Consider the following 14,719-nt stretch of genomic DNA (forward strand, 5'->3'; position numbering starts at 1 on the left):
AATGATAGGATTCAATGCACATGCTGTAAGAAGCATTTGTAGGCCTAGCTGAGTGACGGTCTATTTCTTAGACCACTACATATTTTTTTTTTTTTTTCGCTTTTATCTGTAAATTTTTTTTCCCCCAAAATTGCTTTGCATTATTTTACTTGGAAAAGTTATGCTATGATTTTATATGTTGTGTACATGTACTTTATGTGCATGTATGCATTCAAATCTTACACTCTGAAGCAATTGAGAGTAGGTTATATTCATATTTTGCAAGGTTTTTTTGATTTTCTTCAGTAACAACTGAACATGATCAGTAAGATTAGTGATAGGGCAATTGCTGACATTGTGCAAATGATTTGTAGAAGAATTTTGAAGTACATCGGACGATCTAATGTTGCTAATATCTGTGTTTTTGCTTCAGTCATGGGACGCCACCTCTATCTCTTTAACGGCTGGCTGTGATCTGTTTATGCGATATGTAACAAGAACTTCAGCTTTGGAACATGAGGACTTCAATTCAGCAAAGTCCCGCCTTCTTGAACGTGCAGAGAGGTTTGGTGAGATATCGTACAAGGTATCCCATTCGCAAGCTAATTATCAATTTTCAAGCAACTATCAGTCTTCTGACCAATTTACATTCACTGTGAATCTGAAATTTCTTTAACCCAGAAAGCTGTTGAATATTGCAGGCTCGCAAGATAATTGCAATGCTCAGTCAAGAATTTATTTTTGATGGCTGTACAATTCTGGTACATGGTTTCTCTCGTGTGGTGTTGGAAGTTTTGAGGACAGCAGCACAAAATAGGAAACTTTTTCGAGTTCTCTGCACAGGTTGTATTCTAAAATTGCTCTGCAGTTATAAAATATATGCTATTTAGGGTCTTGGAGGGGGTGGGCGGCGTTCACTCTTGAAATAAATGGGAAAGGCATGCGACACTCTTGTCCACTGGAAAGATTTCCCACTACTTTCAGTTAGTGCTGATAGGCAAGTTCATCATTATGAAGATGGAGCTTTAGTTTGTTTTCAAATAAAAAGTATAAAGTTTGATATTAGGTTTTCCTGAATGCAGAGGGAAGACCAGACAGGACAGGGTTAAGACTGTCCAATGAGCTGGCCAAGCTTGATGTTCCTGTTAAGCTCTTGATAGACTCTGCGGTGGCATATAGCATGGATGAAGTTGACATGGTGTTTGTCGGAGCAGATGGAGTGGTGGAAAGCGGAGGTATAATAAATATGATGGGGACTTACCAAATTGCATTGGTTGCTAAGAGCATGAATAAACCAGTTTATGTTGCTGCTGAAAGCTACAAGGTATTTGGAGAATGCTATCTTTTGTCTTGTATTAGAATGAGCCATCTAGATTCTAAAAAGAAGATGGTAAATGACCCTCAAGGTTTCCATCGCTATGTCGTCTTTCATCATTTTTGAGCCACAAACTCCTGATGGAATTACAGTAGATATAAATCCCTTTTGCCTTAGTCCTTAGCAATTTACAATTTGATGTTCGTCTTTGCAGTTTGCTCGTCTCTATCCATTGGACCAAAAGGACATGGTTCCGGCCTTGCATCCAATTGATTTTGGGGTACCGATTCCATCCAAGGTTGAGGTTGAGACATCTGCCCGGGATTATACACCTCCTCAGTATCTTACCTTCCTTTTCACGGATTTGGGTGTTCTGTCACCATCTGTAGTAAGCGACGAGCTCATCCAGCTTTACTTATGACGTATTTAGTTGGCATTGCAGCGACTTGAATCCTTGATTTGCACAGACATGTTTGCTTTGCAATTTAGTGATTGTGGCCTACTTTTCTATATATGCATGTGAGTGCACTTGCAGAAGTTTGTATCTATATTCCCCCCCCCCCCCCCCCCCCCCCCCCCCCCNTCATGAAGTTACCTCTAGACACGAATATTTCCTTATGCTGTAGATTTTGTTTATAAAATCAGCAGTCTGGGACTATCTGATATAGAGTCCAATCTGTTCAAACGGTTTTTGAATTCATTATCTAAAGGTTGAACCCAAAATTTGAGAGCCCTCACTGCTCGGCCCTAAAGTTTTGTGAGGGAAGTAAATCTCAAAATGTGCCCCAATAAGCTAGGGACCAAGAGCTGCTTGTACACTGCGTCTACAAAGAGTCCAATTTCATGTCTTAAGAATTGAACCACCACACTACGGCTGCCAACAAGGCGTGAGATAAATTCGTTATATATGTTTGCTTATGGGTAGAGAAAGCTTCCAAGGGTTGGATAAACCGAAAACTCTTGTTGCATTTTAATGATGTATTTTAACTGATCTGCTGTCAATGCATTTTTGTGGTGCCTCTATGTTCTAAAATCTTGTTTCCTTCTTCCCTTGAAGGTTCCAAGTCCATAGAACATTCTGAAGACAATGATGATGCTGAGAAATCTTCGAAGAGAAAGAGGAAGAATAAGTATAGAGGGATCCGACAACGCCCATGGGGTAAATGGACAGTTGAGCTTCGTGACCCAAAGAAAGGGATCCAACTTTGGCTCGGAACTTTTTGTAAGAAAACAAGTCGCTAATGGATGAAACTAATTGTATAAGTTTTATTCAATTGCAATAGCCGACTATTGGAATTAATAACTACAAGGTAAATGATTTCAAATTATCAAAAAAATTCCGTTTCAGAACTTTCCAACAGCTGAAAAAATTGTTTAGCAACACAAAATCAGAAATATAAGTTAACTGTAGGCTAAAACTGTAAACGATGAATTTGGAAGCTGTACACTATGGAATTATAAACTGCATGAATTAAATAGTAATGCAAAATAATATTTAGAATGAAAACACAAACTGCAGCAGATTTCAAACCAAGGCCTGTGTGTTCACAGTTTTCTTAAAACAGTTTCGCCCTCTCACCATAGGTGTTCGAGGTTCAGTTCGAGCGGCTGTCTCCCAGGATACAACGGTAATAAGCAAAATCCGAGCACCGTGGTCCTACTCCCGCGAACTAATCTAGTATCCGAACATTATCACCACAAGACCTTACTGGACAAGGATGCAGAAAAGAAGAAACTGTGTATGCAAAAATGTAGGTGAGATTTTCGAGTGTGTTAGATTGCTGGAGAATGAGTCTTTTTATAGGCATACTGCTCATTAATATTGTGACCATTGGGAGTTCATTGGAGTTACTTCCCATTGACACTGTGACCATTGGGAGTCCATTGGAGTTTTTTCAGTTTAGAAACTCAAAAGTCATTGGAGAAAGTCAAAAAAAATTGGTAAAACGTGGGCTCACCGATGGGGCCATTTTTGCCTTGTTCGGTCCGACATTCGTGTGCGCAGGTCGCGCCAGCACCTAAGTTCAAGGTCCAAAAGCCATTTCGATTCGTTATTGGCTCCCCCTGCGCACGCACGTGGAGAGAGCCTCTATGCTACACATAATTACACATCTCCAAAGTATAGCCATATAAAAAGTGGTTTAAGTTTACTCGGTTTTCCTATGTGGGATAAATGCATTTTTTCCCACAAAACCAACTTCCAATGACCAACTTTGAGCTTCAATTTCTCATTCACCTGAGCTTCATTTTTGACAAATAAATACATGAAATCGATGTTCTCGCGGAGGAGAACACATATCAACTTTGATATTCCACATTAGACTAATGGGTCCCATCGAAAATTGTGTCAAAGTTGAGCCGCTCACTCAATTTTTTCCAACAATCCCCCACATGAATGAAAATTGGGAGAGACACAAAACGTGGGACACAAGACTTGGTGATAAAGTTCAGCGGTTGAATCCTGCATAGGATAGGTAGGTGTTACCCTTTGAACCTTCCCTTATGAAAGCATATTTACTTTACTGTCTGACCAGTAGACGCGATATCCTTGAACTGTTCTGCCGTTTGTGTAAACGATGATATACCTCACACATGATTCTTCCTAACATAATCCAATTCTCATTGTTATGTTCGTTTTGTTCATGAACATATGTCTGATTCTGTGAGAGTTCTTAAGAATTGAGCCCCACACAATTCCCTTAGAAGCGGCCCCACTTCTCTCTCACATAGGTGATTTCTTATTATAAGTAACCCGCATTACTTGGCTCGATTTACGACGCATAAAAATCATTAAAATCCTATTGCTTAACCTTCAACCTTACGGGCATCACTGTTACATCATAGGAATGGACAGAAAGTAATACCCCCACAGTGATTTTATCAAGTCTTTACAGTTAGGTTTTCCCATTGAACCTAGATCTTGGGATCTCCAGTCAATTAGGTTGGGTTTTCCTTTGTAATGACTTATTCTTTCAAGGGCTTAAGTCTCATTCCTTTCGATGATTTCATAACTAACTCTCTATTTAACCATTTGGTTAGCGGATCCGCAATGTTATCTTTTGACCTTATATAGTCAATAGTGATAACTCCAGTTGAGAGTAGTTGTCTTATGGTATTGTGTCTACGACGTATATGTCTAGACTTACCATTATATATGTTACTCTGTGCCCTTCCTATTGCTGATTGACTGTCACAATATATGCAAATTGTTGGCACAGGTTTTGACCATCCTGGAATATCCTCTAAGAAGTTGCACAACCATTCAACCTTTTCACCACATTTATCTAGAGCTATAAACTCAGATTCCATTGTAGATCTGACTATAACCGTTTGCTTAGAGGATTTCCACGATATGGCAGCACCACCCAATGTGAACACATATCCATTGGTGGATTTTGAGTCTTTTATATTAGATATCCAATTAGCATCACTGTATCCTTCAATGACTGCTGGATATCTAGTATAATGTAGTCCATAGTCACGAGTATATCTTAAGTACCTTAGTACTCTTACAATTCCTTTTCAGTGATCAGCTCCTGGATTACTCGTGTATCTACTCAGTTTACTAACTGTGTAGGCTATATCTGGTCTAGTACAACTCATTAAGTACATTAGACTTCCGATAACTCTCGAGTATTCTATTTGAGAGATACTTTCTCCTCTATTTTTAGACAGATGTTGACTCGTATCTATTGGTGTTCTAGTCAAGCCAGTATCATCCTTATGGAATTTTCCTAAAATTTTGTCCACATAATGTGACTGACTTAGAACAAGCCCATTTGATGTTCTTGAGATTTTCACTCCAAGTATAGCATCAACTAAACCCATATCTTTCATGCCAAATCTCGAGTTTAACATATTTTTAGTGGATTCAATCATCTTATTGTCACTACCAACAATAAGCATGTCGTCAACGTAAAGATATAAGATGACATATCCATCTTTAGTGTCTTTGACGTAAACATATTTGTCACATTCATTGATTTTAAATCCACTCTCAATTATGACATTTCAAAATTTTCATGTCATTGTTTTGGTGCTTGTTTCAAGCCATATAGTAATTTCACCAGTTTACAGATTTTTTTTTCCTGTCCTGTGACGAAAACCCCTCAGGTTATTCCATGTGAATTTCGTCTTCTAAATTTCCATTTAGAAAGGCAGTTTTAACATCCATTTGATGTACTTCAAGATTTTGCAAAGCGGCAATCGCAAGTATCATCCTAATAGATGTTATTCTCGTCACTGGAGAATACGTATCAAAGTAATCATGACCTTCCCTTTATTTGTAGCCTTTAATTACTAATCTGACCTTATACTTCTCGATAGTTCTATCTGCTTTCATTTTCCTTTTGAAAATCCATTTGTAGCCTAATGGTTTGCTTCCTGGAGGAAGATCCACTAGTTCCCATGTATGATTTTGTAGTATGAAATCTATTTCACTTTCAATGGCTTTTTTCCATTGAGGTCCTTCCGAGGAATTCACTGCTTCTTGATAACTTTGAGATTCACTTTCTATCATATAGGTCAGAAAACTAGGACCATAAGATTTTTCCGTCTTTTCCCATTTGCTGCGTCTAACTTCAGTCTCCTATTCTAATTCTTCGTTCTGACTATTTTCAGTCATTGTCTCATATGTTCGTTTAGAGGAGCTTGCTTCCTCTTTGGATCTGTATGGAAATACTTCTTCAAAGAATGTAGCATTCCTTGATTCCATTATTGTGTTTTTGTGTATGTCTGAAATTTTTGAATCATACACAAGAAAGCGATACGCACTGCTATTATGTGAATAGCCAATGAAGACACAGTCTATAGTTTTCGGGCCTATACTTACCTTCTTTGGTGGTGGAACAGCCACTTTAGCAAGACACCCTCACACTCGCAAGTGTTTATAGGTAGACATTCTTCCTTTCCATAACTCATATGGGGTCTTTTCCGATTTATTTCGGGGCACCTTATTTAAAAGGTAATTTGCTGATAGCACAGCTTTCCGCACATGTTCTGAGATAACCCAGAACCTACGAGCATTGCATTCATCATCTCTTTTAAGGTACGATTTTTTCGTTCAGCAACACTATTTTGTTGCGGTGAATAAGGGGCAGTGGTTTCATATATGATTCCGTGTTGTACATAGAATTCAGCAAATGGTGCTTCATACTCATCACCTCGATCACTTCGCAGCACCTTAATTTTCTTATTAAATTTATTCTCTATTTCATTCTTATAGAGAATAAATTTCTCTATAGCTTCATCCTTACTTTTAAGTAGATATACATAGCAGTATTTTGTGCTATCGTCAACAAAAGTAATAAAATACTTGTTGCCACCTCTTGTTTGTACAAGTTTTAGATCACACACGTCACTGTGAACTAAATCTAGTGGTTCTGTGTTCCGTTCAATTGATTTAAACGACGACCTTGTCAATTTTGTTTCAACACAAGTTTCACACTTATGTTTGGAATCGTTACTGAATTTAGGTATGCATTTAGAGTTAACTAGTCTTCGTAAAGTATCATAGTTAACGTGTCCTAATCTATCATGCCACAAATTGGAAGACTCAAGCACATAAGTAGAAGAACTTGCTTTATTCATTTTTTGGTTTCACAACCATTACATTGAGTTTAAACATACCGTCGAAAACATAACATTTTCTAACAAACATTCCGCTTTTTGACAGAATGACTTTGTTTGACTCAAAAATAATGCAGAAACCATGCTTATTCAAAAGCGACCCGGACACTAAATTCTTGCGAATTTTCGACACATAAAGCACGTTGTTGAGAGTCAGCTCCTTTCCCAAGGTCATCTTCAGAACCACTTTTCCTTGACCCTTGATTTCAGAAGTTGCTGAATTTCCCATGAACAACTTTTCCCCGTTCTCAACAGCTTCGAACGTATCAAACATCTCTTTATCAGAGCACACATGCCTTGTAACATCGGTGTCAATCCACCACTCTTTAGGGTTTGAACCCACCATGTTTATTTCAGAAATGACTGCTGTAAGATTCAGCTTCGACACATCTTGTGCCATGTAGTCAACCACGTTCGCTTCTTTCTTCTTCTTCTTCGATAATCTGCACTCCGAAGACTTGTGACCTACTTTGTCACAATTGAAACATTTCCCTTGAAATTTCTTCTTGACAATTCCACATTTCGGTCCTTGCTTGGTTCTTTTGCCACCGGATGGCCCAGACTTGTTTTTGTAGTTCTTACTACTTTGATCAAACTCCACAACATTGGCTTTGGTTACACCAGGATTGAACCACTTCTTCTCGGAACTCTTATTGTCTTCTTCGATTCGAAGTCTAACAACGAGTTCTTCGACGTTCATTTCCTTTCGTTTGTGTTTCAAGTAGTTCTTGAAATCTTTCCACGCGACGAGCAATTTTTCTATAATTGCAGCCACCTAAAAAGTTTCACTTAATATCATTCCTTCGGCATGAATTTCGTGAAAGATCACTTGGAGTTCTTGTACTTGACTGATAACAGTTTTGGAGTCCACCATCTTATAGTTTAGGAATTTGCCGACTATAAACTTTTTAGCTCCGGCATCCTCAGTTTTGTATTTCCGGTCCAAGGACTCCCACAATTCCTTAGCAGTTTTCATGGTGCTATACACATTGTACAGCGCATCTGCTAGGCTGTTCATGATATAATTTCGGCACAGAAAGTCCGAATACTTCCAAGCATCAAGTGCACTCAATGCTTGCACATCTCCCTCACCCTCATTAAGCTTTGGAATAGTTTCAGTCAACAATCTCGCAAGATTCAAGGTGGTCAAGTAAAAAAGCAGTTTCTGCTGCCACCTTTTGAAATTCAAGCCATTGAATTTCTCCGATTTTTCTCCATGAATAACCGAAACAGTTACAGTTTGACCAGTTTGGCTCACAACATGACTTGACATTCTAGCCACAGTCTGAGCCACAACGGAGTTTGGCCCTTGAGCCACATTAGAACCCACAACCTGATTTCCAATGGGAACATTTTGGGTCACATCCATGTTGTTCGATTCGGTTTCCATTTCTGAAAACAAACCAAATATTAGTTCCAAGAAACCAAAATTTAGTTAAATCAAAAATCAACTCTTGTTTTCCGAATTCATGAACTGCCTTAAGCTTGTGGGAAAACAAGTCACCAGTGGTTGAAACCAATTGTATAAGTTTTATTCAATTGCAATAGCCGACTATTGAAATTAATAGCCACAAGGCAAAAGATTTCAATTTATCAAAAAAAATTCCGTTTCAGAACTTTCCAATGGCTGAAAAAAATTGTTTAGCAACACAAAATCAGAAATATAAGTTAACTGCAGGCTAAAACTATAAACGTTGAATCTGGAAGCTGCACACTATGGAACTACAAACTGCACGAATTAAATAGTAATGCGAAATAATCTGTAGAAAGAAAACAAAAATTGCAGCAGATTTCAAATCAAGGCCCGTGCGTACACAATTTCCTTAAGACAGTTTCGCCCCCTCACCGTAGGTGCTGGAGGTTCAGTTCGAGCAGTTGTCTCACAGGATACAACGGTAATAAGTAGAATCCGAGCACCACGGTCCTATTTCGGCGAACTAATCTAGTATCTGAACAATATCACCATAAGACCTTACTGGATAAGGATGCAAAAAAGAAGAAACTGTGTATGCAGGAATGTAGGTGAGATTTTCGAGTGTGTTAGATTACTGGAGAATGAGCCTTTTTATAGGCATACTACCCATTAATATTGTGACAATTGGGAGTCCATTGGAGTTACTTCCCATTAATATCGTGACCATTGGGAGTCCATTGGAGTTTTTTCAGTTTAGAAACTCGAAAGTTATGGAGAAAGCCAAAAAAAATTGGCAAAATGTGGGCTCACCGATGGGGCTATTTTTGCCTTATTCGATCCGACATTCGTATGCGCAGGTCGCGCCCGTACCCAAGTTCAAGGTCCGTAGGCCATTTCGATTCGTGATTTGCACCCCCTTGCGCGCTCACGTGGAGAGTCTCTATACTACACATGATTACAAATCTCCAAACTACAGCCATATATAAAGTGGTTTAAGTTTCCTTAGTTTTTCTATGTGGGATAAATGCATTTTTTCCCATAAAATCAACTTCCAATAACCAATTTTGAGCTTCAATTTCTCATTCACCCGAACTTCACTTTTGGCAAATAAATACATGAAATCGATGTTCTCGCGGAGAAGAACATATATCAAGTTTGATATTCCACATTGAATCAACGGGTCCCATCGAAAATTGTGTCAAAAGTGAGCTGCTCACTCAATTTTTTCCAACACTTTTAACCCTGCTGAGGAAGCTGCAAGGGCTTAAGATACCGAGGCTAGGAAGATCGGGGGCAAGAATGCAAAGGTGAATTTTTGCAGAAGAAGCTCCAGCCTGTGATTCTGGCAGTGCAGTGATTGCACCGAAAGTTCTTCCTAAAGAAAACCTAGAGCTAGTTCAATCCAGCCTATACCCGATTATGCCTTTTATGATCATGATGGACAATGAGAGCAATTCTTTCGGTTTCCAGGAAAATAAACCTCCAACAGAGCATCAAGGCTATACTGATTTCTACTCTACCACTGATGATATTGGACTAAAGTATTTTACTCCAAATGGTGCTAATATTTATTTCAACTCCGATCAAGGGAGCAGCTCTTTTGACTGCTCGAACTTTGGCTGGAGTGAAAATTGTTCAAGGACCCCAGAAATATTTTCTGTTCTTTCTGCCACCATAGAAGATGATCAAACTCAGTATCTGGAGGACGCCAGTTTAGCAAAGAAACCAGAGTCTAGTTCTGAGTATTTGTTGCCTGCTGACGAGAACACTGTAAACATCTTCTTCGAAGAGCTTTTAGCACTTGAATCCGAGATAAAGTTCTTCCAGATGCTATATTTGTGCCTCAGTCTATACATTCATGAATGGAGAAACTACTCAAGATGGGATCGCTATGGATCTTTGGTCTTTTGATGATATTCCTGCCATGATGGGTAGGGTTTATTGAGCCCACTTTGCCCCCATCTTGCTGGTTTGGGGAAAGTCTTAGTAGCGATTCTTGACTTTTTCTGTTTTTGCAGACTTTTTCAATTCTTGACTTTATGCTAACATTCATTTTGTGTCGGCAAAGACTCCTAATCTTTCATAAATATGCAGTTGGAGTTCATATGGATGGAAAATATTTATTTGATTGTTAGTTGACCAAGAAAGTCAAAATTTGATTAATTTTGACGAAATTAGAATGGGCAAAATGGTACTTTATATTTTCCTCATATTAAGTAAGTTAAAAATTAAATTATAAAATCCAAAACAATAAAAATAAATATATAATCCTACCCCATTCAACCCCACCCCACTCCCCCAAATCAAAATCTGATGCAGTCTCTGCTTCTCCGATGAGACTTTTTTGAAACTGCCACCATTGTCATGTTCGACCGACTGTACATTTGAAAATCAAACTAAGAAAACTCACGCCCACATTCGAAAAATCAAAACAAGAAAAAACTTTAGCAACTGCCACCTATTCCCACCACCATTAATATAAAACCAGAAATTAACTTCATTTCTATCAAACCCAGAAATCAAATCCCGCCCACGCAAAGAGCAGGATTTGAAATCCCAAAAGTTGTATTGATTTTTTGTCCCCTTTTTGTTGAAATATCATCATCAGATTGGACGCCTAGATTGTGGGAGTTGACATGTGATAGTTCACGACAGTAAGTGTGATCCTATCAGTGTGACTGACCTTGGGAAAGAATTCTGATTAGTCAATAAAAATCGATTTGTGTTTTTTGGGTGGTTATTTAGGCAACATTTGGTGGAGTTAGGGCTGGTGGTTGGTTGGGATGTATAGAAGGGAATAAGGGTTTTCCAGTAATGTGTGGATCCGACCATGGTGTCGACGGCAGGGAGGCTGATTTTTGCAGATTCATTGATTTTATTTTTATTTTTTTTTATTTAGGTTCCATTTGGCAGTGGAGAAGATGGTAGCGAAAGTGGTAGTGGTTGTGGATTTGGTGGCAATGGTTTGGTTTTGGGTGGGGTTTTGGAATGGGCGTTGGGGAAGAATATAACTGGCAATGGTGCCAAGCAATGTTGGTTACTGGTTTTTAGTTGTGGAGGATATACTGGGGGTGAAGAAGAGACCATTTTTTCCCTTTTATTGTATTTTTTAATGTGATAATTTTAAACTCACTATTTCGATTTTAATTTGGTTAATATTAATCAAATTTTAATTTTCTTGGTTAACTAACGGTCAAATGGATATTTTTCATCTATTTGGACTCCAACTGCATATTTATGAAAGGTTAGAAAGTTTTCGCTGACACAAAATGAAGGTTAATGTAAAGTCTGTAAAAATGGAAAAGGTTAGGGACTATTGCTGCAAATTTTCCTAATAGTGCTAGTACATACTCTATGGTGTTATAAAATGTTTTTTTGAAACATTTTTACTTCTATAATATTATTTAGCATCAATTTGGGTTTAGTTAAAAAAATTGATTATAAATTAAGTTAGAGTTTATCATTAATTTTAATCACACGTTTCATTTGATCCATAACTTTTAACTAGACATTCTATTAATTTTTATTGCATTCTATTGAAAATTTGATTTTTATTTGAATCAAAAATTTTATCACGCTCGTTACTTGCTAATGTTCGATATTTATTATTGAACACCATTAACTAGTAATCTAATATATCATTAGTAAAGATATATTATCCACTAGACGATGACGAGTTTCTTGTTTCATTGTACAATGCTTAAAATGCACCATTTTTTTATTAGACAGTGAATCATGAAACCTATTTACCTCCCAATGAGGACTACGTGAACAAAGATGATAAGGGAAATCATGCCCACGGGCATATTTGGGAAATGGAAATGAGATGTTCGAATCCAAATTCGTTCACGATAAGGTCTTGGATTTTGTACCTGCAAGTTGTGAAAAGACAAAGGAGGTCTAAACCATAAAGGGCTGTGTCATCCTCTTGGATAGTTTGGTTTGAATAATGCTATCTTGTCAAAATGTGTGGTGACAAATGAAAATGATTTGTTATTTACAAATGCTCCCAAGTGATCACAAATGCTCATCGAAAGGAAGTGAATGAATAAATCCACAAACCAATGCAGAGCACTGCCAAACCCCGTCTGCAACACTGAAAGCACCCGTACGTAAATGGAGGTTGATCTGAGAAAATATTTGACTTTCCATCGTAGATGATTCGACTTTTCTGAAACATGGAGTGTGACTCTTTGTAAGCGCCAGTGTACAAACAGTTCTTGTTCCCTAACCTATTGAGGCACATTTTGCAATTAACCTCTCTCATGATGCTCCAAGGATGGGGCGGTGGAGGACCCTTAAGATTGGAGTTTAACCTTTTTTTGATTGAGTCTTTCTTGAGCTACTGTACTCTTGACTTTAGTCCAACATCGAAGGGAGGCATGCAAAATGCCCCAACTTTCTTTGTGTGCGCAGAGACGCTTCCTAACCTATCAATTAATTGTGGTATTCCATTCATCCAATCTATCATGAATGTTTACCATTTTTTTCAATGAATTTCCAAATGAGTAATGCTATTTAATCTAGCCTTTCCTTATCTTGTAGGAGTCTTTCCTTTCAAATCCTTTCAGTTTCAGTGCTCAATAAGCTATATGAACCGAACTGTCTGCACTTATTCCCTTAATTAAATAATCGAATAAACATTTTGAAACAAGGTTAACAAGTTGGTAATTTAGCCCCTCATTTTTTTTTTTGGATAATTGCAGCAAAATCATCAAATCTTTAAAATATTAGCAAACTTTCATCAAATATTTATTTTATTGTAGCCGTCATCTCTAACCTTTCAAAATGCTAGGTGTTTGACAATTTCTATCTACAATTTCGTTAGTTAACCAAAAATTTAACTTGAACCACATTAAATAACATGACAAAAAACACGAAGAAAAGCCGTAACTTCTTCCTCCCAAATCCACCCACCCCAACCACAACAACCGCCACCAACGGTTACATTCTTCCGGCCCTGGCACTCCTCCGACCAGCGGAAAAAATCACCATATACAAAAAATAATCACATCATATCAAAGTCCAAACAAAATCGAGAAACCCACGTCCCTAGATTCCAAGAAAATACACAAAACAACACAAACTTAAAAGCGAATGTCGAATTGCCCAGAAAACTTGTTCACATTCAATTGTTCCATAGATTGGATTAATTAATGGGGACTTATTATATCTAGCTGGGCTTTTACACGCCAACCATTCTACATGTACACTTTTATTCACACATTTTTTCACAGCACACACAAATGTAAATGGGTGGGGTCTACGATTAAAATAATCGTGGACCCCACCTTTATGAGGAGTGTGAAAATTGATGTAAGAAAAAGTGATGTACAAATAGTATTATTGTTTACCCAATAACAAAGATTGTTATATATTTTATGGGCTCACAAAAGAAACATCTTGTCTCGGCCATTAAAACAGAAAACGTAACAGCAAGGAGGAACAGAAAAGCAGCAGCCTCTCTTTCATTTTCTTCTTCCATTTTTCCTTGTGAGAAATTGTGCTTCTTCTTGCTAAACTCTCTCTTGGCAGTTCAATCATTGTGATTAACTCCTTTGTGAAAAATCTTGTATTCTTTGTGATCCAAGAATTATTGATTTAGATTGGAGATTTGGTGGATTTGGGAAGAAGAGGGCACAGTTTTTTCATTATTTATTTTGTTTTGTGTGTTTTGTTATTTAATGTAATAAATATGAAAGAACCATTTTATCCTCATTAAAATTGATTATATTGTGATGAACTTTAAAATGTTTTCTAGTGATCACTGAACTTTACTTATTGAATTCAATTTTTTAAAAATTGAAAAATTTTGAAGTATAAAATATCATACATGAAAAAGACGTAATTTTTCCTCTTGAATTACATTGTGATAACTTTAAAAATTTTATTTCATTAATATTGATTAATATTACTAATTCTAAATCAAAAATTTCATAGCATGTTTGAGACATAATTTCTCCATTTTACTTTCTCCATGTAAAGGAAGATTATGATATAAATTAAGGTTTATGTCAATTTGAGCTTAGTGTTTGTTTGGTAGAGATTTTGATAATTGATATTTTGATTGTTAGAGAGAAAGTGGGTTCTACCTGTGAGAGAAAAATTCAAAATGACGGTTGAAATAATAAAATAACGATCAAAAATTGATTTTAATTGACTTTTAAGCTCTACCAAACAGGCTCCTAGTAATCTTCTTTTCCCTTGAACATAGCTATTGACGAATAGAAAATTAATATCTTGACAAATATCAATATTCTTATATTAGATTGAGAATCGCATTATCTAGTCGATATTTATTTTGCCCTTGTTTGGACTATTTTTTCCATCAAAATATATTTTCCAACATATATATATATATATATATATAATTTATACTGCAA

At 37.1% G+C, this 14,719-nt stretch overlaps 1 protein-coding gene and 1 pseudogene across 1 annotated transcript; both read left to right on the forward strand.

Annotated features, from left to right (window-relative positions):
* The first annotated feature begins 186 nt into the window (after positions 1-186).
* Positions 187-1,840, forward strand: LOC111405077 (translation initiation factor eIF-2B subunit alpha-like). The gene is made up of 5 exons (XM_023033781.1): positions 187-240; positions 413-565; positions 681-822; positions 1,062-1,303; positions 1,509-1,840. Exons 1-5 carry the CDS (start codon positions 187-189, stop codon positions 1,713-1,715), a joined length of 798 nt encoding a protein of 265 aa, XP_022889549.1. The 3' UTR covers positions 1,716-1,840.
* LOC111405040 lies at positions 1,808-10,281 on the forward strand (annotated as a pseudogene).
* The last annotated feature ends 4,438 nt before the right edge of the window (positions 10,282-14,719 follow it).

The sequence above is a fragment of the Olea europaea genome, chromosome 12, assembly GCF_002742605.1.
Source record: "Olea europaea var. sylvestris chromosome 12, O_europaea_v1, whole genome shotgun sequence".
Lineage (NCBI taxonomy): Eukaryota > Viridiplantae > Streptophyta > Magnoliopsida > Lamiales > Oleaceae > Olea > Olea europaea.